Source organism: Chroicocephalus ridibundus, chromosome 8, assembly GCF_963924245.1.
Source record: "Chroicocephalus ridibundus chromosome 8, bChrRid1.1, whole genome shotgun sequence".
Taxonomy (NCBI): domain Eukaryota; kingdom Metazoa; phylum Chordata; class Aves; order Charadriiformes; family Laridae; genus Chroicocephalus; species Chroicocephalus ridibundus.
The window spans coordinates 25,903,071-25,926,099 of NC_086291.1; the positions used below are offsets into that span (position 1 = coordinate 25,903,071).

The window sequence follows — 23,029 nt, forward strand, 5'->3', positions numbered from 1 at the left end:
TACAGCAGATCCACTGTAAGCTATTTTCCTCAGTCACTGGGCAGTGAGGTCTGAGGGATCACAGAGATCTGAGGGAACAGAAAGTGCCCACATGAATCTCTGAACCAGTGGGCACTTCCCCAAACAAAACGCAGTATCTGAGGGAGTGTCTATGGCTTTTAGGTTGCAGCAGAAGTAGATCTGTTTTCGTTCTGCTGTGTGCGCAGAACTTGAATCTTCTTCCCACCACCTGTCAGATCATTAGGTCAGTCTGTCTGATGGAAAAATTTTTATCCAGATTCTTCAAAGGTGTTCAGTGCTAATCCTTCCTTCTCCTGTTTAATCCCATGAAAGTTTTGCTCCAAACACCTCTCAGTCTTGTTACTTCACTACTATGGACAGTGGTGGAAGTTCTGAGTTGTCTACTTGTTCTTCAAGAAATCAAATATTCTTTGGAAAAAGCCTTTGGAATGTGAAAATGGCAATTTATTTTAGTCACTTTACTCTTCTTGCACTTTTCCATGAGCTCCAAAATGGCTAGATGTTAGACTAAATTGAATCAGACGTTTATGACGTACTCAAGAGAGAACAGAACAGATAGTTCTTGATATATCAAGCAGAGGGCGTTTTTACATGTACTGAGGCTTGCAAAATGTTCAGTGCCATTAGTAGTGTATAAAGAATTACGAATGTCAGCTGTGTTTAATGTGAGACAACGGATGGATTTAGCTAGAAAGTCTGAATTGGTGGGTCCTACATAATGTTGGCCAGATATTTTCTTTTTGCAGTTGCATTGTAGAGGTACGTATTTGCATTCTTCTGTCATAATACTGCTCCAAATACGTATACAGAGAGTGATCAAAGAGGCTTGAATTATTCCCACAAACACATTTTTCATATTTTCCTACACTTTAAGGTAGGAATCAAAGTCGAGCTTTACTTTCAACATTCTTTTAACTTCTGCTTTTTAGATTGAACAGGTACAGGAAGAACCTACAAAAATGTTACACGTTTTTGTCCCATTCAATAGCTCTGATGTAATCTTTGATATATCAGTGTCATTCTTTGGCTTCTTCTCTCCCTCTCACTGCTTATTTCTTTTGTTAGGCTGCCTTTGTTTGCTTATCTTAAAAGATTGGTGCCTTTTCTCTTTGTACCTTATCCACAAGGCTATCAAAGGAAGGTAAGGGGCTGCTGGAGAAGATTAGGTACAGTTAGGACTTCTTTACACTGTGGCACACCTCAGCAGTGTTTTTGCCCTTCTTGCAGCTCTTGGAGTCAGCAGGTTCAAAGATGAACTACATATCATGTGGCTGTATCTTAGCCATTGCAACTGAATTGCGCTCACGTGGCCCATAATTAACATTTCCAGAACTCTGTATGTATTTCTCAGCCCCGACTTACACTTCCACCCCATCAAAATGGGATCACCAGCAGATTGCTGTGGTATTGGCTGCTTGCATTTAAGAGAGACAGCCCAGAAAGATACCTGTATAAATAACAAGGTATGGGTAGATGGGTGCAGACAGAACTCCTTTTTTGCATGCTTTGAGCCAGCTCCGACGCAGGTGCCATTTAGCTGAATTAGCACAGCACAGTGCTGGGTCTAACATGCTCTGCCCCTCAGCACGAGCCTGGAGTCAGCAGGGTGCTAACACAACTACACCATTCCTGCACCAGAGGTGGCTGATGTCCAAGCAGCAGCAAGGTGATGTGTGTTAGTTCAAACGTACTCTCAGGGGCTCTCTTTGCAGCTGTTAGGAGGTAGGTGAGTCATGCCGCAGACTTTTTGGTGATAACAGAGCCTGATCTGTTCTTCCAGCTGTGTGGACATTTGTCAATGTTCAGATTCATGGATGTTTAGCTACAGCGGGAGCACTACCACAGCTGCTTTTTAAGTACCTACAAAGCGCCACAAAGCTTAGCAAAACACATCTGAAGCTACTGCTGTATACAGATGTCTTTTCAAGGCTAGATTATTACAGTGAGGGTTTTGGATTCCCTGCCGTGAGTAATCCGTCAGTGCAGGTTACTTAAATTGCAGTTGCCTGGGTCCTTGCAGACTGATGACAGTCTATCTTTCTAAGTCCTTGCTTTGGCTTCCTGTCAAATTACATTGTTTTCAAAGTCCTGTAGCTCACATTCAAAGACAGGAAGAAATGTGTCACAGTAAAATCCAGAGCTAGGGCCCTCCTTGTGGAACAAAGAGCTAATGAAGTGCTCCGTAACAGCCCTCTTTGAAGCCCCAATAAAGGAGAACAGGAACTGCCAAGGGAAGAGTGTGACCAATGTATGCTGCCTTTCATCTGCTCCTGTAGCTCCCCTAGCAGTCTGAATGTGAATTTGAGCAGCCCTGGGCTCAACTGCTTTAGAGGGCAGTCAGCCTTTGGTAGTCCCACAGTATAGGGATACAGTGGTACCTCTCAGAAACTGTCCGAAAAGGAAACGTCAGGCCATTGTGTCCATGCTGGAGTACTTAGGTGGGGGTACGCAGGTTAGTTTGTTTACCCACAATCTTGATCTCAATCTCTGTCACTGTGATTGAGGGCACTCTGAAGGAATGCATCCTGTCTGCAGACTCCCTGACTAACGCAATTAGAGATGCTTTGTCTGTCTCATTATTCAAGGAAAGGTTAAGGGAACAGAATTCCAGTATGCTCAGCCTTGGGCAGGCAAGCAAGAGCAGTAAAAAGAAGCAAGGAGCTTCTCCCCAGGCATCCACCCAGGCCACAATTATTCAAGCACAGCAATTCCCAGCACAGAAGGATGCACCAGGCAAGTGCCCTGATCCTCAGTTGCTAGAGCAGGGACACAGTATGCAGCGGGTTAGCAGCCCATGCCCCTTTTCTTCTACCCACAGAAATATTTAGCCCTAGAAATATTTTGATTTCTGTCCCCGCTGATAAGATTTCAGGCAGGCAGAAGCTGCCCTAACCCTGAAGTTGCAACTGCAGCCTTGCTTTGTTGATGCCGGGAGAGGAGCGTGTTTTGCTCAGCCTGGAGGAGTCCTTTAGAGCTCCAGTGGCAGCTGCGTGGTGCGTGTCACCCCGTGTCAGGCTGCCCGCCGAGAAGCGTTGTCAGTTAGGGTATTTGTCAAAAGACGGAAACAATTTTCTGTTGACCCATTTTATGGGTGAATAAAATATAATCAATATAAAGTAAACATAAGAGTCTCATTGGAAAAAGGTTCATGTGGGTTGGGTTGGTTTTCTTTTGCTATTTGCTGGTGTGAGAGGGCTTTCATACATTATGGCATTGTGAATGGCTGAGGAAACAGAAAAGTACAGTGAGAACTGATGAAACGTGTCAGTCTCAAAAACGAACAAATTAATTTGTAATATCAATCTAGAAAATAATATGTATCGTTTATCTACTTGCTGCCTACTGTCTGTGACTCTAGATGAGTCAATTAGGTTTAAAGGCTTCCCTTAGAAAATGTAAATATCAGGACCTTTTTTTCCTTTTTGGGCCAACACAGAGAGCAAAGGGAATAATCAAGGTTGCCTGGAGATTGAGGAATTGTCTAAATTATTTTCTTAATGCTGAGATGTGCATTAGAAAAAAACACAAAAAAGTAGAAGTATCCTTGAGAGGTCTTTGGCTGCAAACGCCTGTAGGCAGGATCAAAGGCACTTAGATTGCTATTTCTCTAACTTATTTATTAGAGGGAATGCACTGAATATCAGAAGTTAAGGAGAATAGGCTAACACATGTCCTTTTATTGCTTGTTAACTGGCAGGATATATAAGCATCTCTTTTAATATTTTATAAATAAGTGATTTCTACTGTCATAAAAATAAAGTGTTAAACTTCTCTAGATGAAGCATCAGAGTGAAGGCTCCTAGAACAATGTTAATTTGTTGTAGCATGTCCAGAAAGGCTACTTGAAAGAGTTTCCTAGTAATATCCTGATATTTGTTTTGGTGGAGTGAGAAGCTGGCTGTAAAATTTAGGTTGAGCAGGCAATCCATGTTTTCCATTCCTTCTCAAGTTTTTTGACAAAAATTTTTACTTAAGTTTTTTAGATTAAAATTATACTACTAATAATCCATTCATTAATGATATTTTCTTGCATCGTAGTGCCAATATATCAAGTATACTCAAATTGCAAGTAAAAAGATAAGTGATTTGACTCCAAAATCTGGAAATCAAACTACATGATCTCTAGCATGGGGGGTACCATCTATCCCCATCGTAATGAGTGCCTTCAATACCAAAGTGCTTATTTAAAGCCTAGGGTACCAAAAAATTACAAGTAGCACTTGATGTCTCAAAGAATGAGAGTAAACTATTTTCTAACTGAAATTTAGGCAACAATTTTGTTGTTAATGCAACCAACAGGGCTGGGTTCAGGGCTGCCTTTGTTTTGAACAGCAGATAATCTCCATTTGTGGTGCAGGAGGAAAGGGAGCCATCTGCTTGCCCAGCCCCACAGCCTCAGTGGAACCACAGCCCTTGGGGCAAGTAGGGAAATTCGCTTCTCTGGGGCTCCATCACCTGAGATCTTCACAGATCACCCCCAGGGTGGTGCAGGCTGTCCATCGTTTGTGTAACATCAGCTGTGAGACAGCAGTCTAGACAATCTCTGCCACATATTTATCTAATCCGTTCATTAAAAAGTTCTGATATGGAGATTTAATTACCCTTCAATTGGGAAAGTTCACTTAAGTCTTCCCTGCTGCATGTGGAATCTACTATTTTGCAGAGCCTCCCCTTCCAAAGGTCACAGGGAGCAACCGAACTCATCATCTTCCTTGATTGCCATTCTCTTTTGCATAGGTAAGACTGTAATCATGTCCTCCCTCGGGCTTCTCTTCCCATTACCCCTTCTCATAGGGCACATCTTTCTAAATATCTTCCTATTTTTGCTGTCCTTTTTCAACATTTTCCTAATTGCCTCTGTCTTGCTCACAGCAGCTCTCAAAACTGGATATAGCCAGTACTGAATAGTGGTTTGATTACTCTCCCGTGTATTACATCTCATTTTCCTGTCAACCCGTAACAGCAAAATATTTGCCTTTCCGTATAGCTTTTCAATAGGGAAGTGCTCAATTTGGCCATCAAGATTTGAGTATTCTCTAAATAGCGTTATTTTTTTCTTGAGTTTCCTCCTGCAGAGAGGAAAAGGTGAGAGAGTTGCACTGGGAGAGGACTCCCCAGGTATCTGAGGTACATCAAAAGTAACACAGGGAAAAAACCTGCGGATAGGTAGATATAGACGTAAACTTTGGGTGCAGATACCTTTGAAAGGTATGACATGCTTTGACGTTCCAGCATCGGTTTCTCCAGTACATTACCACTGATGCTGCACAATGTATCAGTGTTTTGAGATCCGTGCCAGGTCTGTGCTGCTGGTTCAGCATGGGTGATAAACCACCCTGTTGCCCAACCTCCTTTCTTTCCCTTCAGACTCTTTCCTAATAGGTCATTAGTCACAAACAACACCTGCTTATAGAGATTGATCATTGTCCTTCCTACAGAATTCCCTTTTTGTTCCTTGACTGTGAATACATCATTCAGTGTTTCACCCTGTATTGACAAAATCAATGTCATTTGAGGGCTAAATTTTCAAGGATGCTGATTTCTTGCATTGTAATTTCTGGATGACTAATACAGGATGTGGGGAACTGTTTAACCTCCAGAGGTTCTCAGTGTCGACAGCTTCATTTTACAAAGCCCACAGCAGAGAGGTTGTTACAAACCTGGTAGTCTTGCTCTGCTACTGGAATGGTAGGTGTAGCACCTTCAGGATGCTTTGTAGGAATTTGGGTTGAAAGGCTCAAATACAGGTGTGGTTGGGATGTTCTTAATGTTACTTTTATACAAATGGATCCATCTTGCAGAAGTCACTTCCTTTTTTAAAAATCATAGGGTTACTACTTTACATTCTTAGGATTTATTTTGATTACAGAAATGGAGATGTGACCCATAAGATAAATATAATATAAATGAAAAGACAAAAACAAGCTTCAACACCCTCACAATCAGGTCAAGAAGCTGTTGCTTTAAACTCACTTAAGATGATGGCAAACATCTGAAAGATATTTCGATTTTGATGCAATATCGATGCAACGTATGACAGCCAGGGCAGAGGGAAAGCTGCGGGGCTCCTGGTGCTCGTGCTCAGACATTGCTGATTGCAGCCCTGACAGGCACCGTGCTCCACGACAGGCTAATGAGGATCTGCTGAAGTACCCAATCTGCAATGAACTCATCAAATGCGCATCCTAACAATACTTTGCTGGAAAGCTACTTGCATCATCTGTGCATGCTTGAGGGATGAGCAGTAGGAGCAAAACCACAAATCTCTTTATAAATAGAGCTTTATTCCTAACGCAGTAATTAAGCAGTAATTAGAAGTTGTGTGAGTAATGGGAATAGTTGCAGGGAATTAAAAGATCTTGTCCATGGGGAAAAATTGCATAGTGCCAACATCTCAGAGGGGTGGAAAATGGGTGCATGTAAAGCTCAGATGTTTTGCTCACATTAACAGCAATCCCAAATTAAATTCCATTCTTAATTTATGAACATTTGGGGGAACTATTATGAAGTAAACAGTAATTTTTTCAGCTCTGCTGAAAGGCCATGAAGTCATTAAATTGGAGAAAAATAGTTCTGAAATTAATTTTTTTTTTACTGATTTTTTGCCAAAAGGTAAAGAAGATAATTCTGCATTAGTGATAGATACTCAATTGTAAAGCCTATTTAAAAAAAAAAGTGAGTTGATGGATGTTGGCTTAAGATAAAAGATTCTGAACTTGCACTTGACCCTAGACAGAATCACTTTCAAAATCAATGCCTAAATATACCTGTTTTTGTCACAATCTCTCTTCCTCTGTCTCTTAACCAACTCTCTGCCCAGAGTTATGTGCTGGCAATTCCTGTTAGACAATAATATGGCAGCAATTAATTATCAATGTTCTTCTGGATTTGGGACATGCTTCCTGTCAACTATTGTACATAATGATTCATGGTCCCTCCTCGTAGAGAGCTGACAATCTCTGGATGCCCCCCAGATTAATTTTCTGTAAGTAGTTCATTTGGTATAATTTATGGAAACAAATAACCTTCACAAAATACTATATAAACCCAACTTGTATGGAGGGCTTGCATACAATACTCATATCCATGGGCACAAGGGATAAATGAATTTGCAGATCTGTACCACTATCTTCACATTAAGGGAATGGGGAAGACTACTTCTCATACTCCTATGATTGCAATTTTTGACAAAGCCTCAAATTCTCTCTGCCTGTCCCTAGGCAAAAATAATTGGTTCTGTGTAGTCTGACATCTTCGTGTTTTGGAGATTGTGAAAAAAAAATGCAATTACAAAGAAGATATATAATAATATAGATAAAAGACTTGAGCACCTATGGGTTGAAGAAACTCTTTGGTATATGAAGTAATGACTGGCAATGGAAAGATAATTAGTGTATTTTATCTGATTTAATTTTGCCCCAATAAAATAAAATCTACCAGTGTCAGCAAAACAGAAATTTCCAACAGAGAAAGAGGCGCAGGATAATTAAGAAAAGAAGGTAGAGTTTTCTTTTAACCGATTCATAGCTCCATCGGTATGCCAGTGTGGGAAGGAAACAACCTGTGGAATCTGTTTTGCAGAGCCCTGAGAGACCTGCAGCACATGCATCTGGGGCTAGATTCTAACAATTTCCTTTCCACAGGCTTGTTGTGTTGTAGCACAGTTGTGGTGATGATCTCTGTGGTGACGTCAAGAAGACAGAATGTGAATTAGGATAAACATTGCCTGCTGGTAGGGAAATCCTGTCCTTGGGTGGGTGTACAATCTCCACCCCTTCACCAGCAGCACCCCCTCACCTCAGGGATACAACAGCAGCAAACATCAGAGCAACCTGACGGATGGTCTTGCCCCAAGGCAGGCCAGTGTACAAACAAGGAGGCATCGAGGGCTCTCCAGCAGGCTCCTTTTTAATTTGCCAAGAAGGACTAAGCCCACAATGTTTTTGGAAAGGTAACTTTGCAGGACGGAACTATAGCTGTTTTTTTTATCAAGTACATGTATTTCTAAGCACCCATATTTGTATTTGAACAGGTGTTGCACCTGACAGCATCACATATTGGGGCTCCAGTAGACTAAATTAATTACAAATGGTCTTTCCAAAAGCACTTTATACCATTGGAATAAAAAAAATAAATTAGATATTGTTTGTAAGAAGACTGTGATTTACAGGTTGAAATCCCTGTGACTGTACAGTTTGATGTTAAGTGGTGTTATTAGCGATAATAGATGTAAAATACCATTTTTACTTATCCTGGGGATTCAAAAGGAACCACAAGTGACAAGACTACATTCTTTAGTGTTCAGCTTTATAGAAGATTTATGTGCAGCCAGGAGACTCAAGTAAAAGTTTACCACACATTCAACACTTAGTGTTGTACAGGAATTAAAGAGTATCTCATAATATATTCCAAAGAAGATGAGGTATTTTACAAATAAGAGGGCACGTGATTATTTCAAATCATGTTGAACAACTTCCTTTGTATTTCTTCTTAGTTCAATATATTCATTTTATGCTATATTAGAGTATTTTGTTTTCATGTAACAACATTCCTGAAAAATGCTTTAATTTCATCGCAACTGTTACTAAAAGACCTACTGTCTGTACGGGACACTTCTGAGTGTATGCATACCTCTAGTCACCTCAAGAAAATGTATGAGCTGAAAAAAAATTATATGCAGATGTGTTTTTAGGAAGCCTTGGGTTCTAAATACTATTTATTTCCCAAGCTGTTTAGTATAAATAATTATAAGTAAGACTTTAAGCAGGACATAAGATTAGAATCCTTTGGGGGAAGACAAGTCCAGTAAATTAATTTTAAAAACATAATGTCTATTTATAACTTTTATAAATATCATAAATATCAGCAATCATCTCTGTTCTGTTTTATCCTCAGCTTTTCTATCTTGGTCTTTCTCAGCTTTAATGTTTAAGTAATGAGGTAGTTGCAGTCAATTTTTCTGCTTCTATTTCTGCTTTATCTGTTCACAGATATGTTTTTGTTAACAGAAATTGTTAGCTGTTTCAAATGGCATACAAACTTTCTCAAAAGAAAATACCTATCAAGATCATTAAATACAGGTACGTTCCGAGCCTGATTCTGGCTCCTGCTGGAGCTGCTCCATCCTGGTATATCAATTTGTATCACATCAGTTTGTGACAGCCACAAATCTATCTGAGAAGGAGAGTCCTCCGTGCTGAAAAGCCTCGTGCTTGAGACTGACCATATGGCCATAACCCAGAGAAAACTTGTGCCACATCTGAAATGTCGTCCCAGCCAACTGTGCTAAGGAAAAGGCACAACATGACATACAACTACTATTCCTTCCCTTGGCATCCTGCATTAAGCAGAACTCACCCAAGTTCAAAGCCAAAACTTGTGTTTTATCTGCTTATTTTAACTGATTCTTGGGGGGCTTTTTTCTTGTTTACGTTCTAGCAATGCTTTCTTTCTGTACGATGTTTTTAATGTGATCTTTTTAATTTTATAAGCCCTTAACTTTTTATTCCCTTTCCCCAAACTTTTACTAATTTGCCTGTCTCATGTATGAGTGAAATTTTCTTAATTAATGCTATTCCTGTTGCTTTCTTTTAATTAGACAGCAGACACTGTCTCAGAGAATTTCCAGTTGCTCATCCTACAGTATACAGGCTTTAAAAATTGTTTTTGAAGGTGTAAAATCCATTCTCTTTTTTTTTTTTCAGGGTATGTCCCGTTGTGAGTTAATTTAGAAAGAACATTTTGGCTTCCCTGATTCACATCAGTACATCCCCAAGGAAGAAAATTACTAGGATAAAATGATGTTTCTATGACATTCTGTATTTTTTTCTTTATCTTAAAGTGTGGGGTTTTGGTGGTTTTTGTTTTTTTTTTTTTTAATACTGGTTGATCCAACTGCATCTGTTTGCTTTTCAGAGTTTAATTTATGTTGGGCTGTAAACTGTCCAAGTAACAATTTGAGTGATGCAGCAACAGAAGGTGACCCAGATTACACAACACTGCACGCTAATGCCAAGTCTTCTTGTTTAATGGCAGCTGCTCAAAGCTTTGTCTTATTGTAATTCACATTCAACAGACACAAATCAAACACGCTCCTCAGACAGACACACATCCTGCCTATCTTCATTTTAAACATGTTCAAGAGCTACTGCTTTTCATAAACATATATCAGCCTCACCAGCTGAGGCCATTTAGCTCCTTGGCTTGTATTTACTCTCAACCATCTGACAAAATTATCAAGGAAACCCACTGTGACTTCCAGTATTTTGCATACTTCTGTTTATGTGGAAGTTTGACGAGAATATTTCTCTATAAAAATAGTTGGACTTTTATACTCCCTCATAATGGAGATATTTACAACACCAAATACATCACAGTTGTCTAATAACTGATTTCTCTAGAGGTTGTAATTAAAAGTGCTTATATAATAAAGCATTGGGTGCCACTAAAATATGTAACATGAGCAACGTTAGTGAAGGATAAATTAGTCTAGCTTTTAATCAGATAGGTTTAAATTTACAGGATCAATAGTATCAAAACGCAGCCTTTAAAGTATAGGTACAATTTTAACAGCACATTTTATTGCTGTACTTTCAACACATGAAGCAAGGTATTAAACATGTTTTCATTCTTCATTTAAAAAAAAAAAAGTTTAAGCATGTAGATCAGGAAAGCTATCGTGCAACCAGTTCATACAACTTTGTTGCATGGACAAAATCTTTTTGGCATCTCCATCAAATTTTTAAAGCCTTCTGACAACAAAAGCTTCCCGCTAGAAGCACTCGTCCAGCCATCTACCCAGAGGACATGTCAGAACAATAAGAAAAAGCGCAAATCTTACTTTTTAAATGGATGAGCAGCAAAAAACTGAGGTAGAAGATGAGTAGAGAGTTAATTCTTGAATGAGCCATATTCATCTTGATAGGACATCCTCCGCGGAGTTGTCTGTTGTCCAAAGGGCTGGCGCTGACCCTCACTGCTGCCTCCCCATCTCTGAAACTGAGGTAAGACCCAAGGCGCCCCGTCCCCTACGAGCCATCTTTGCCTGTGCCCCTCATCAGCCTGTTCACTGCAAACCTACAGACTTTGATTCAAAAGGCACTTGTGCTTGTTAAGGTTTTACTTTGGCAGGTCCGAGTGATTTTTCAAACCTGGTGCAGATTTGTCTGCGAGCTGGACTGGAGTCTCTCCCCGGCTTTCTGCTGCAGAGCTGCGCTGGGAACGGTGCGCTGGGAACGGCTGACACCGCACCTCTGAATAGGCACAGCGATCTAATCTTTCAAAATGCATCACACGTTATCTTCTACTAAACCTCCATTACATCACACTCCTCCTGATTCACAGTATAAACACTGCATGCTTTCCTGCATAAAGTCAGCTAACCAGCACTTTCTGCTTACTGCGTTTTTTCTGTATCTTACCTCATTAGCACATGAAGTAAAAAGATGAAACATCCCCATTCCCAATCTTTTTTATAGTTAGATATTAGCTTGTCATCTTCCACAGTCGTTTGGTTTGGTTGTTATTGCTTATGCTGGATTTAAATGCTTTTGCCATCACTAAAAAGCATAGTAACTGGGAGCTGGCACAGGTCCTCTGAGCTTCGTCGGCTTGTGTTGTAGTTTGGAACTGCTCAGAGAGAAACTAGTCACTTACAGCTTCAGGAGGCAAGATCAATAAGGGAAGGGGATGGGGACAGGGGATGGACTCCATTTCTTTCTAGCCAGAGCTGGCTTTAGACACCGCTGGCTGGTGCCAGTGCACTGAGTCTGTGGGTACTCAGCGGAGCTTCCCCCAGCGGCCCCGGCAGCGCGGCACTCTGGCTCTTCACCGCTGCATGGCACAGGCGATGCCCTCGTTCTGCCCAAAGATGGTTCAGTGTCTAATGCCTCATCCATTGACTACAACTTTGTTCACAGACACTAAAGTCTTGTCCTGGCTAGCAGAAGGGAAAAGGAAGGCAGGCAGCAACAGCCGCAGCAGCCACGTTCAGATACTACCATCCCAACACAAACTGCGGCCTTCTGGCACCTCACAAACCCAGGCATTAAGTTTGTACGTTTCCCATGGGTAAACTATACCATAACAATGATTGCTGTATCATCATTCAGGCTCTGAGGCCAAGAAAGGGATGATCTGACTATTTGGCAGTGAATCTCCCCTTTCCATCCCCTTCGCTTCTACCAGCCTTTCTGGCCTTGGCCCTCAGTGCTTCCCGCTCCTTCTCCTTGTCGCCGTGCAGAGACCAGCCATTCCCAAACCCAGGAACAACCCTGAAAAATCTGCTTGGCCATTGTTGTATGTTGTAATACTGTAAAACAGATAATGGTCAATTAATTTGATACTGCCTTTTGTCCTCGCTGATTCAGTAGAATCTTCATCCCCGGTTCGAAAGCCTTTGATAATGTGTTTAGCTTTACATGTACGCTTAAAGGAACTAAGAACAGACTTAAAGTCAAGCACACGCTTAAGGCCTCAGGTGAGTAGGGAGCAGACTGTTCATGCCAACATGAATTTAAGACAGCTTTTTATAATGGGTAGGTATTTTCACATTCACTCTTTCAGCTCAGTGAACTGAATAATTTCAAAATTTCTCCTACTGCAAGGCCCCTCCTTCTTTCCCACCTCCTTCACGTGCAACTGAGCTCACCCACTGATAATCTCATGGCACATCTTTCCAGACCTTCTTTTACTCCCCCTGGCACCGGCACCTCTGTGGCCTCTGCTTCTCGGGAGGCCTCTGCCCTCCGCCCGCCTTCCTTCCCGCAGGCTGAGCCCCAGCCCCGCGGCCCCCGGCTCCTCTGCGCCCCAGCCCCGCGGCCCCCGGCTCCTCTGCGCCCCGGCTCCTCTGCGCCCCCTGCTCCATTCTTCAGGTGGCTTCAAAGAGCCCCAGTCTCTCCCACGGCAACCCAGGCTGGATTTCCCGGTCAAATGTCCTGAGATATGAATAGAACGATGAACTGGGTTCCTAGTGGAAAGTACTTAGGTAACTATACTGTTAAATAAAACTAAATGACTAATTGTATTTTTCAGCTGTTTCCCTTTTAGTAATCCCTTTTGTTTCATGTGTACGTTTATAGTTGTTTGGATGTTTTCCTCTCCTTGCCATCTGTCTATTTAGTTTCTGACTGAAATTATCTAGTAAAACATATAAGCATTACAACATGAACATGAAAATACTATTCTGCCGTCTGGGAATTCTTCTGTTGGGCTAAATTATGCAGTTGAGCTCAGTGCTGATCGCCTGCTTTAAGTGCATTATTATTTAAGTTTTTTACTGTATAAGTTACTTAGACGAACAACATTTTCCGTTACAATCTTGTAAATTTTTTAAATTGCTTTTATGGAATTACTTTCCATTAACAGGAATTTGATTACTTCTTATGGTTGTTATAACATTTAACCAGCAGTTATAACTGCTGATTAAATTAATTTCACTTTTACTAGGGAAACACTGTTACTAATCTAGAATTTTAAAACTGAGGAAGAAGGCATAGCTCAATGAGCTGTTAGATCTGGTCTGAACACTTACAGATTCAATATACCAGTCAATTCAAAAAAATAAATCCTTTGATTATTTAAAAGTAAAGAGCCAAGATCTCTGGTAAGAAAAGACGAAGTTTTCAATTCTAAGGAATAAATGGTAAATACTGCAACAAAGCAGTCACACCTATTAGATCTGGATGCTTTTCTGGAAGTTATTCAAGTATATGCAAAATCTGTGCTCTAGGCAAATCTTTCAGTCCTCAGACATGAAGATATGCCACCAATCTGAGAACATACCTGTGTTGTGTAAATGCACATATTAACATTCGAATTAAATAATTTGCCAAGTAACTCTTTGGCTAATCCATATAGTAAGTGTAGGAACAAGTGCTACATCTTTTGAAAGTTCTTAGGAATGAATTGCTTTCAGGATAGCCAAAAGAGCTGCTATTTCACCCTGTTTAATACTTAGCTCTGTGTTTCTCAATGTCTATTTCAAACGTTTCTTCTTCTTCATAAGCTATTCATATCCCAGAATTTAAATGGGGAGCAAACTAAATTAACTTATCACTGCCCCAATTCCTTGAAGTTGCCTACAGGAGAGGATTAGAATTTCTGTAGCGCTGGTACTTCATGAACATCATTTGTACCCAGTGAAACACAACATCTAAATGTAATCTCCATACTTTCTCAGTATAGCTTAGATTTGATGAGATTCTGCAACCATGTAAGTCAGAGGCTATGCCATTTTCTCGGGGGAAAAAAGGGTTTGCGTTGCCATTTTCTTTTACTTAAGTGCTGCCCTTTTCCATTCCAGTTCCTCCTTTGCAATAATTATGGTGTGGTGTGGTATCAGACTATACTAGTCTGTGTCATGTCTTCTAACGTATTTTAATGCAACCCTGGCCAACAAACTTCATTATCTAACATCTTTTATTCCCTGATATAAGCACCGTTTGCAACTTTCAGATGACAGCAGTAGTAATTAATTGTGTATCTTCTGCCTCTCACTGCTAGGCATGTTGTTTTCTGATTGTTCAATGTTGCTCCAATTTAAAGTGCAATTTTTATTGATGCCATCCTGTGCCTCCTAGGTCAAATACAATTACAGGTGATTTTCTTAAGTGATTGGTATTTCTTTTCCAGTCTGTAAAATGTTATGGTAGTTTTAATCTAAACTATAACATTAACAGAAATCAGGACATTTAAATAATTCATATAAAGTGTAAAATTCCCTTGAGTGTGGAACATGTGGGTTTATAAAATGCTTGTTGCTGGCTAACCTGAAGCTTTTATTAAATCTTTTTTGTTTACTGGCAATTAAAACAATGGTAATTAGTCAGGAGCAGGTGGGTGATTTCATGGAAGAGTGAAAGAGTGACTGAGCTAAAGATAATATTGCCTAGAGAGGTTGTGGATGTGCAAAACTCAGCTGGAGAAGGTCCTAGGCAACCTGCTTGAGTTGGACCTGCTTTGAGCAGGTGGCTGAACTAGAGACCTCTGGAGGTCCTTTCCCATCCATACTGTGGATCCTGTGGTTCTCTGTATATGGCATTAGATTTCCTGCACAAGCTCCAGCCTATATTAGCTCAGTCCCCAGTTCTGTACACCTAATGCAGAAAGTTTTTGCGTAATAAAACAGTGCTTGTTTTTTTCCTAGGGTCTTTAGCTTTTCTTGCTAGCATTCAGCAGTGCTCCTTGTTTATATCTTCTGATAAGTTCTTGCCAAATTTCATCACAGATACATGCTATTGTTCACCATTGGGAGAATTTCATTTTAGGAAAAAGTAGGGAGCACCGGAGCATGAAGTCATTCAGGTCTGACATAGTGCTTTGGGTTTAAAACACATTCTTAAGTATTTATTGAAAAGTCAGGACAATGGAGTTTGCTAGAACAATGGACCTGACCAGATCATCTTCCTGCATATGGTATTTGCACCCTCTTTACAAAACAGCTCATAGATAGCATAGGTTTTTTTAGCTTGTAGCTCTTTGGGTAATTATGAATGAACAAACCAAAGGACAACATACAACCAATGTGAATACGGGCTGGTTAAACAATCATGTGGATAGAGAGCTGTAACAGGAAGTTGTTTACCTCATTAACAAAACTGCTGTCTATTGGCATTTTAATTAGGCACCTTGCAACAAGAACGACTATGTGCATCGATTTCCTACAACACTTGCAAAATTAATTGTCTGTAAGAGACAATTGGAAACTCCCTTGGCCCATGCTTTTCCACAGATAAATATTTTATGATAATATTTAACTTCTTGTGTTAGCATGCAAATATTACTTCTGAGTTTCTTTTTCTTTGTTAGTAGGGAGGACAAATCTCCAAGTCTCGCTTTGCTCTTTTTATTCCTCCCTTAGCCTGAGTAGCACTTCAAAGCAGAACATTTTCTTCCAGAAGACCCAGCAGAGCACAAGCTTCCACTTCTGCCAATTTGCAGATTATAAATGGTTTTATGAAACTGAAGGGCCGTATTTGAAAATGCAAAGTTATTTTGCAAGATCTGCTAAGCTTATTGCTTCCTTAAACGCAATACATTTTTTTGAAATTATAACTACTTTATTGCTTCTCCACGTCGCCATTTTCCTGCTACGCAAGGAGGGTTTTCTACCTGCTAACCTAAAATACAAATCTAACCAGAGATTACAGAAGTGTCAAGTTGATTCACTCAGATATATCTAATTTTGGACATGACAGAAATGGTGGGAGCGATAACCCAGCCTCCACTTCCAATTGTACTTTCAAGCACATGAATTTCAAGTGGTGTTTGCTAGCCCCTTGTGCTTCCTTGTGGCCAGGTACTAGTTAAGGTGCACGCTGTTCCAATTATTGCATTTCTGACATGGAGTTTAAGCTGTTTGGTTTTCATATGAAGTCTCTCCTGAGTATTTTACACTTAGATAGGCAAAACAAAAGTGACTCTGTAAGGTACAACAGGATTCCCCTGGGACCTGCAGAACTCAATAGCGTATGATTCACTTATCCTCATCTTTGATGAATTTTTGCGAAATAACAAGTTTTTACCATATTATGTGTGGTTGTTATCACCAGGGAAGCAATTCCACTGTCAGATGAATGCTCGGTCAGGCCTTGTCAAGGCAGATGAAAATTTGCAATTAGTATTCAGTACCTTGCTGCTAATGAACCGTCTAATCAGGAAGTTTCTGTCTGTACCAATAATCTTCCTGTGAGTGTCAAGGTTACAGAAGTGCTTGACAAAATGAGGCAAATAGTGTTTTTACAAAAGCACTGATATATTTAGTGCTAAATGGGTTGTAAATTTACTTTTTACCTCTACGCTTTTCACTTCAGCAGAACAGACATGTTTAACAGACAAATCCTCTTCTAACTCTCTTTTTTCTTTCCATGAAGAGTGGGATAATTCCTACACCAAACCAGAAAGTCCTAAAATTGTAAGTATTGGGGCTAAATTGAAAACCCCATCTGTTTCAGAGGAGAGAATTGTATAGGCAAGCAACGGTTTCAAAGGTATTTGGAAGAGATTTAAGCTAGTATTTCGCTCCGTTTTACCTTATCAATACTAAGTGGTTTCAGAAGGAATTCAGACCCAACAACTCCAGCAGGCAACAGTGTAGAGGGGGAAAAAGCAAGAATCATGAAGGCAGGATTAGTAACCAAGGTTGCTTGATTTTAATACACACTATATAAATATATAGCGCAATTTGCAATGGAAACGCAAAACACAGTACTTGTCAACAAGTAATATTTTTAATGGGTAAATGGAGAAGCTTCTTAATTTTTCCTGATCTCTAATATCCCTTCTAATTTTTTTTTCTTTTTCTTCATTCAGTCACTGTATTGACTGTTTGTGACAAGGTTTTGTAAAGCATCTGACAATTTGGAGCTCTTTGATTTGCAGGTTTCCATTTGAAGGATGTGACTTCAGAAAGTGCAAAGCAAAAATTCCCTGCAGGCATCTCTGAAGTGTCTCAGTGTGGGTCCTGGCAAGTACTAAATTCCTCTTGGAAATCTTGGCCTCTGTGCTAAAGTATTAGATAATGTTATGGGAACAATAGGTAACAGTAAGTGCCCCAAAGGGATATCAAGTTCCTGCTAAGTATTGGTTAAGACAGCATTCGTCTTAATGCTAATGCATTTCTTAAAGGCCACAGTTTTGTACCAAACTAAATCCTGAAAGATTGTCAGTTTGAATTATATTGTTCACAAGGTAAAATGAAATATTCTGTCTTCCAAACTTGTGTTGATTCAGAATATTTCACACCTATTTTAATCACTGGCGGTGATACTGACCTCAGTGAAGATGACATATGTGTTGACATGATGTCACCATGTTCCCATGCCAGTGAAAGGAAACCGACCCCTAGATGGAGATGGCACAGCTTGATCTTTAAGCACCATGATGGACGTGAGAGTGGAAAAGAGTGGTCATTACTACGGTAATTGATTTATATTCTGTTAGTATCCAGAGGGCCCCTTAAATCACCAGGTGGTTTGTCGCTGTATGCAGTTGCTGAACTACATCTTAAATTTGGTGTGTGGGCATGCTGAGGTCCTTGCATAGGCTGAATTTCATGCAGCACTTTCTATTTTCCTGGGTATCAAGAGTTTTTGACTTTTTTTTTTTAAAGTAAAATAAGGCATTTTTGTAGTAACTTCTTTGAATACAGTGAAAGCCTGGATGAACATCATTGTTTTGCATGGGCAGCTGTTGAGAGGTCTTGTCTTGGCACCCAAATTTGGACTTTAGCACCAACATTCACCAAACATAATTTTGTGGAACTCAGACTTATAAATCTGAGCCCAAGTTTCTGGGGTACAAGAATTTCTAAGCCAGCACTTCTAAGGTAGTTACCACTATCAGAGAGATACCATTTTGCTATCAGAAACTGCATCTTCAGTACCTTGACTATACGATGTTTTGTCCCATATAGAAGCACCTACAGGAAAAGATGTATTCACAGTAGCAAACAAGACGTCCTCACAGCAGCCACCATCTGAAGGCCTGTACGTGTTGCAGAAGTTCCTCGTGCCAGGAAGGTAAGATTTCCTCAGCTTTCAGCTGCACTCAGATTTGAGGACATTAACCACTGGTGTGGCAGAGCAAGGAGAAATTCCACATCCCCACAGGACTTTTGAAGGACTTTTTCTTCAGGCCCTCAGCTAACCTACAGGAACAACTCACGTGCCTGAAGAATAGCTGTCAGGGTTTAAGCCAACAACTAGGACCACGTAGCCCCTCGCTCACTCCCCCCCCCACCAAATAGGGTAAGGAGAAGAGGGAGAAAAGGAGCGGGGGGGAGGAAATCATGGGATGAGATAGACAGTTTAGTAGAACAGTAATGGAATACAATAATAACAATAATAGTAATAATAATAATTGTAAAAGTATATACAAAATAAAGTGATACAGCACAAATTGCTCTCACCACCCAATGCCAGGTTGCCCAGCTTGTCCTGAGCAGTGATCACGGATCCCTTTTCCCTGGCCAACCCCTATTTATATACTGAGCATGACATCTATGGTATGGGATATTCCTTTGGCCGCTTGTTCTGTGTATGCTCCCTCTCAGCTTCTATGGGAAGCTGAAAAAGTCTTTGACTAATGCAAACATTACTTAACACATATTGTTTTAGTTGTTGCTATCAACGTTATTCTCACACCAAATCCAAAACACAGCAGCTACAAGAAAGAAAATGAACTCCATCCCAGCTGAAACCAGGACAATAGTAAACGCTGAGCTCTTTTGAAAATGTAGGCCTGTATGTTGCTAAATGGTAGAAATGAACTGTAGTCTACAGACACAGCTTGTACAGCTCACTCTTTTCTTAAATAAGATTAATCAGAGTAAATTAAACAGTCTCTGGCAGGCTCTGACTACCGAAGAATGGATCAAACATGAGCCACGTTAACCTTGACTCCCTTCATTCCTGCAGCAGCAAAGTCAGACTTCAGTATACATTGAATGAAGTAGATTAATGTAACATGTCCTTACATAACACTCTTTTTAAATAAGGTGGGAAACCAATAACCCCAAAGTAAATAATTATACCAAATTTCATTTTGACATGGTAGTCTCAATCAGCTAATCAGTCAAGAAATGGAATTAACTTTCTGAAGGCTGGGCATGCAGAACCTACTGTGTTTGCTGTTCGTTACGCTAGAAGCTATGGAAATAACTAGTTGTTCACCATTCACCATACCTCAAACCAGGGCATTAGTCTAAGTAGACTGGACTATTTGTGGTCACTTAATGTGACTCTAACAATTTGGCATTTCTTTAGGACCATATCCCTCTGTATGTCAGAAGCCACACTGATTCTGAAGGTAGGTAGTGCTCTTGTAATTCAAGACAGGAAGAAAAATTTTTATATCTGGCCAAACTTGATGCAAATCGGACACATTCTTTGGCAATAATAGGAGACAAACTTATCCACTCACCTTTATTGTGAGCGAAAGGGAGCACAATTGTTTTGGACTGTATGCCACTGTAAATGTGAGAGCAGTTTTCAAAAAACTGAGCAGGCATATGAAGTTAGATGGTGGTCTTTTTTAACCATCCAGTCTTTGAAGTGGCCAGGAATGTTTGCAGACTCTTAGAAGGAAGAGGGTGGGGTTTTGTGGTTTTTGGTTTTGTTGTGGGCTTGTTGTTATTGTGGGTTTTCTTTAAAACTGACTTTTATTTAAAAATTTCTGGAAAAAATGTTTTGAAAAATTTAAAAGGTATAACCTTCATGCTATTTTATTTTTTTCCTTTGGACAAGTACAAGAATTTCAAAGTGTTTTCAGATGTTCGAAACCTAAATTAAGCTTCCTCCAACCAAACCTTTCAACTAATCCAAGTCACTTCTTATATAAAATATTTTCAAGGTAATAAACAAATATTAAAGATTTCAATATGTGGTTTGGTTTGGCAAAAGGAAAATGTTTTCACAGGAGAGGAAAGCATTCTCACTCCCACATTTACTTTGAAGTCTCTTCTCTCTATCTTTACTCAAATAAAATGCACAAGTGTAAGCAGAATTTAAAAAACACTCATAATAGGAAAAACAATAGTGGATCTTTAGTATGGGAAGGCACCCAAGCATCTGTCAACCCTTTCACCACCAAACCCAACAGCTCTTGGAGCACCCACGGTCATTGTGGTTGAGATCGGCAAAGCTGCTCCACTGTTGGCAAACAGACAGGTGGCACAAAATTAAGCTCTAGAAAAGGATATGAGTGAGCGTAACTCCTCCAGAAGTAAAGTCGCTAGCCTTTTGTTTAGAAGTGTTACTGTGCCCTATCAATTTTTCCCAATAAAGGAAAATTAATGTAAGAACTGGTTCTCCCCTTCAGCTATTTTTCCTGGAAAACCATGATTCTTCCTAAAATGAAATAACATTAATCTTGGGATAAGAACTAACCGCACCAAAAGAGACACGTGCAACTGGTCATAATGTTGTACTGAAGTTCACTGAAATGGGTTTAGCTCCAGTGACACCCCAGGCAGCAAGTTGGTTTTGTTCATTTTTTTTTAATTCGGGAAGGTCGTTGCTTCAAGATGATTGTTACAGGATTATTTCACATAGCGTTGCACTTTGGAATGACTACAAGAAGACATTATCCTGCTATTGCATTTATATTGACATTTTACTAACTCAGTTGTCATTTAATTGTTATGCTTTTTACTTTGGTCAGGATGATTTCTTTAAATAACTTTTCTGTAGAGATTTCTCGTACAAACTTCTTTGCTGTCTGTTTGTGCCTATTGTATCACTACCAAAGCAGAATTAATTCTGTGTTTCTGGGGTTTTTTTAGTTAAACATTTTTCTTCTGTGCTGTGTGCTTGCACAGTGTGCGCTCTTACTACTGCTTTTTTGACTGGAAGCAAGTTCGACTTGCTCCAGGTTTTAATAGTGGCCTTAAAGCATAATTAATTTACTTGTAATCTGCCTCTTGATATCAGAATCTAATTATATTTTCTTGGGAAAACGTTGTAATTACTATTCAAATATAATTAAGAAATCAGATAATGAATGTCACCTAAAATAAAAGATGGTCCTGAAATTCTCACTTACACTATAGTGATGCTTCAGAAACAGATACAATGCTTTCATTACGTAGTGTTTCTTTCTTATAGTGAGCAGAGTTATACAAGATGTGAGCTTCGTAACGGCGGCCTTTCATCCTGACTGTAAATAAACTGGCAATGCATCATAGAATATGTAAATTGGGCTCAGGCAAATGAACAATGACAGATAAAAATGCTCATATAACCCCAAAACATTCTTCAGTTTTTGTAACTGAAAAAATGTATTGTAGATTTATACATACCTTTAACTTCATAATTCAAAACAAATAGCATCTACAAATTATATGGATAGTGATTAAGGAGAGTATAGAATAGCATTTTAATCTCCTCCTACACCTTGAAGCACCCTGCCTCTCTAGCAGAGAGATGAATTTTGATTGCCTGACAACTGTAACCATGTGAAGGTTCATCACAAAGGGACGGAGAAAAGCTCTGGAAAGCCTTGATAAACACTGAGCTGGTAGGCCCATCTGACTCTTCTAGCTGTCCTTATAATTACTTAGTGGATATTATTCAAGGACACAAAGGTTTAAAAGCTGCTGGTAATTTGTCAGCTTCATGCGCTAATCTTCCAACAAAATAGTATTTTTCGCCTTCTAACTTTTTACCCCATTCAGAAACTTCTATGCATTATACTTTATTTCTGAAAATGTCTTCAATAGCGAATGTTTTTTTTTCCCTAGTGAGTGTATTGTACACAAATGTTTTCTATATGCATATATAGCTGTACCTTAACCTGTGCACCAAATTCTATTTTCTACTGGGCAATGTGAGGGTTCCGCAAGTGCGTGACTGTACGGCTCAAATGCGCCAGCGTCTGCCACATCCAGCTCAAACAGCCATAAGTTGGCTCTGACAGCACAAACAGAGGTGCTGTAAGTATAGCAGAGGTCTTTTCTGACTGTGGGTGAACGGGATGGAGCGGCGTGTGACAGAGCTGCACTGTGGAAAGGGGCAGGAGATGGCGCTCTCTGGCAACACAGTTCTGTTTCATACGTAGTTCAACAAGGTGTTTATATCCAGGCACAAAGAACCTGGTTGCATTGCACCATACCCTAACTGAGCTAGGCTGGATAACAGATGCAGGGCATTTAGCTCATGTGGAACTTCATATTAACTTAGTTGGACTGCTAACAATATTAAGGAAGCTTTTAAATTTGTTAATTTGAAATGAGATAGCTAGTTCAACACCTCTTCCTTGTGTCATCACAGGCAATGCATTCCTTAAGACCTTGGAGGGCCAGGACTATGTGCTAACCTGAACAAGAATGGACCCTAGCATGCTCAGTGCCCCATTTCTTCAACTCCAAACAATCCATAAACTAGTCAACCCCTCAGTACATCAGTCTAATACTATGTCAAATATGCTGTCAAGTTTCAAAGTAATTTGAGTTTCAAACTCTCTATATCCTTGCAAGCGTACTAGATAAAAGAGACTCAGAATCTGAAGTATA

The 23,029-nt window shown here is 39.9% G+C and overlaps 1 protein-coding gene across 5 annotated transcripts in view; it reads right to left on the minus strand.

The window, feature by feature from the left end:
- Positions 1-11,210, minus strand: part of CRB1 (crumbs cell polarity complex component 1) — a 114,609-nt gene extending 103,399 nt beyond the window's left edge. For all 5 annotated transcript variants that reach the window (XM_063343880.1, XM_063343884.1, XM_063343882.1 and 2 more), the window contains exon 1: positions 10,862-11,210. In XM_063343880.1, coding sequence (XP_063199950.1) covers positions 10,862-10,937 — 76 coding nt within the window. In that variant the 5' untranslated portion in view covers positions 10,938-11,210. The remainder of the gene's footprint in view (positions 1-10,861) is intronic.
- Between the last annotated feature and the right edge of the window lie 11,819 nt (positions 11,211-23,029).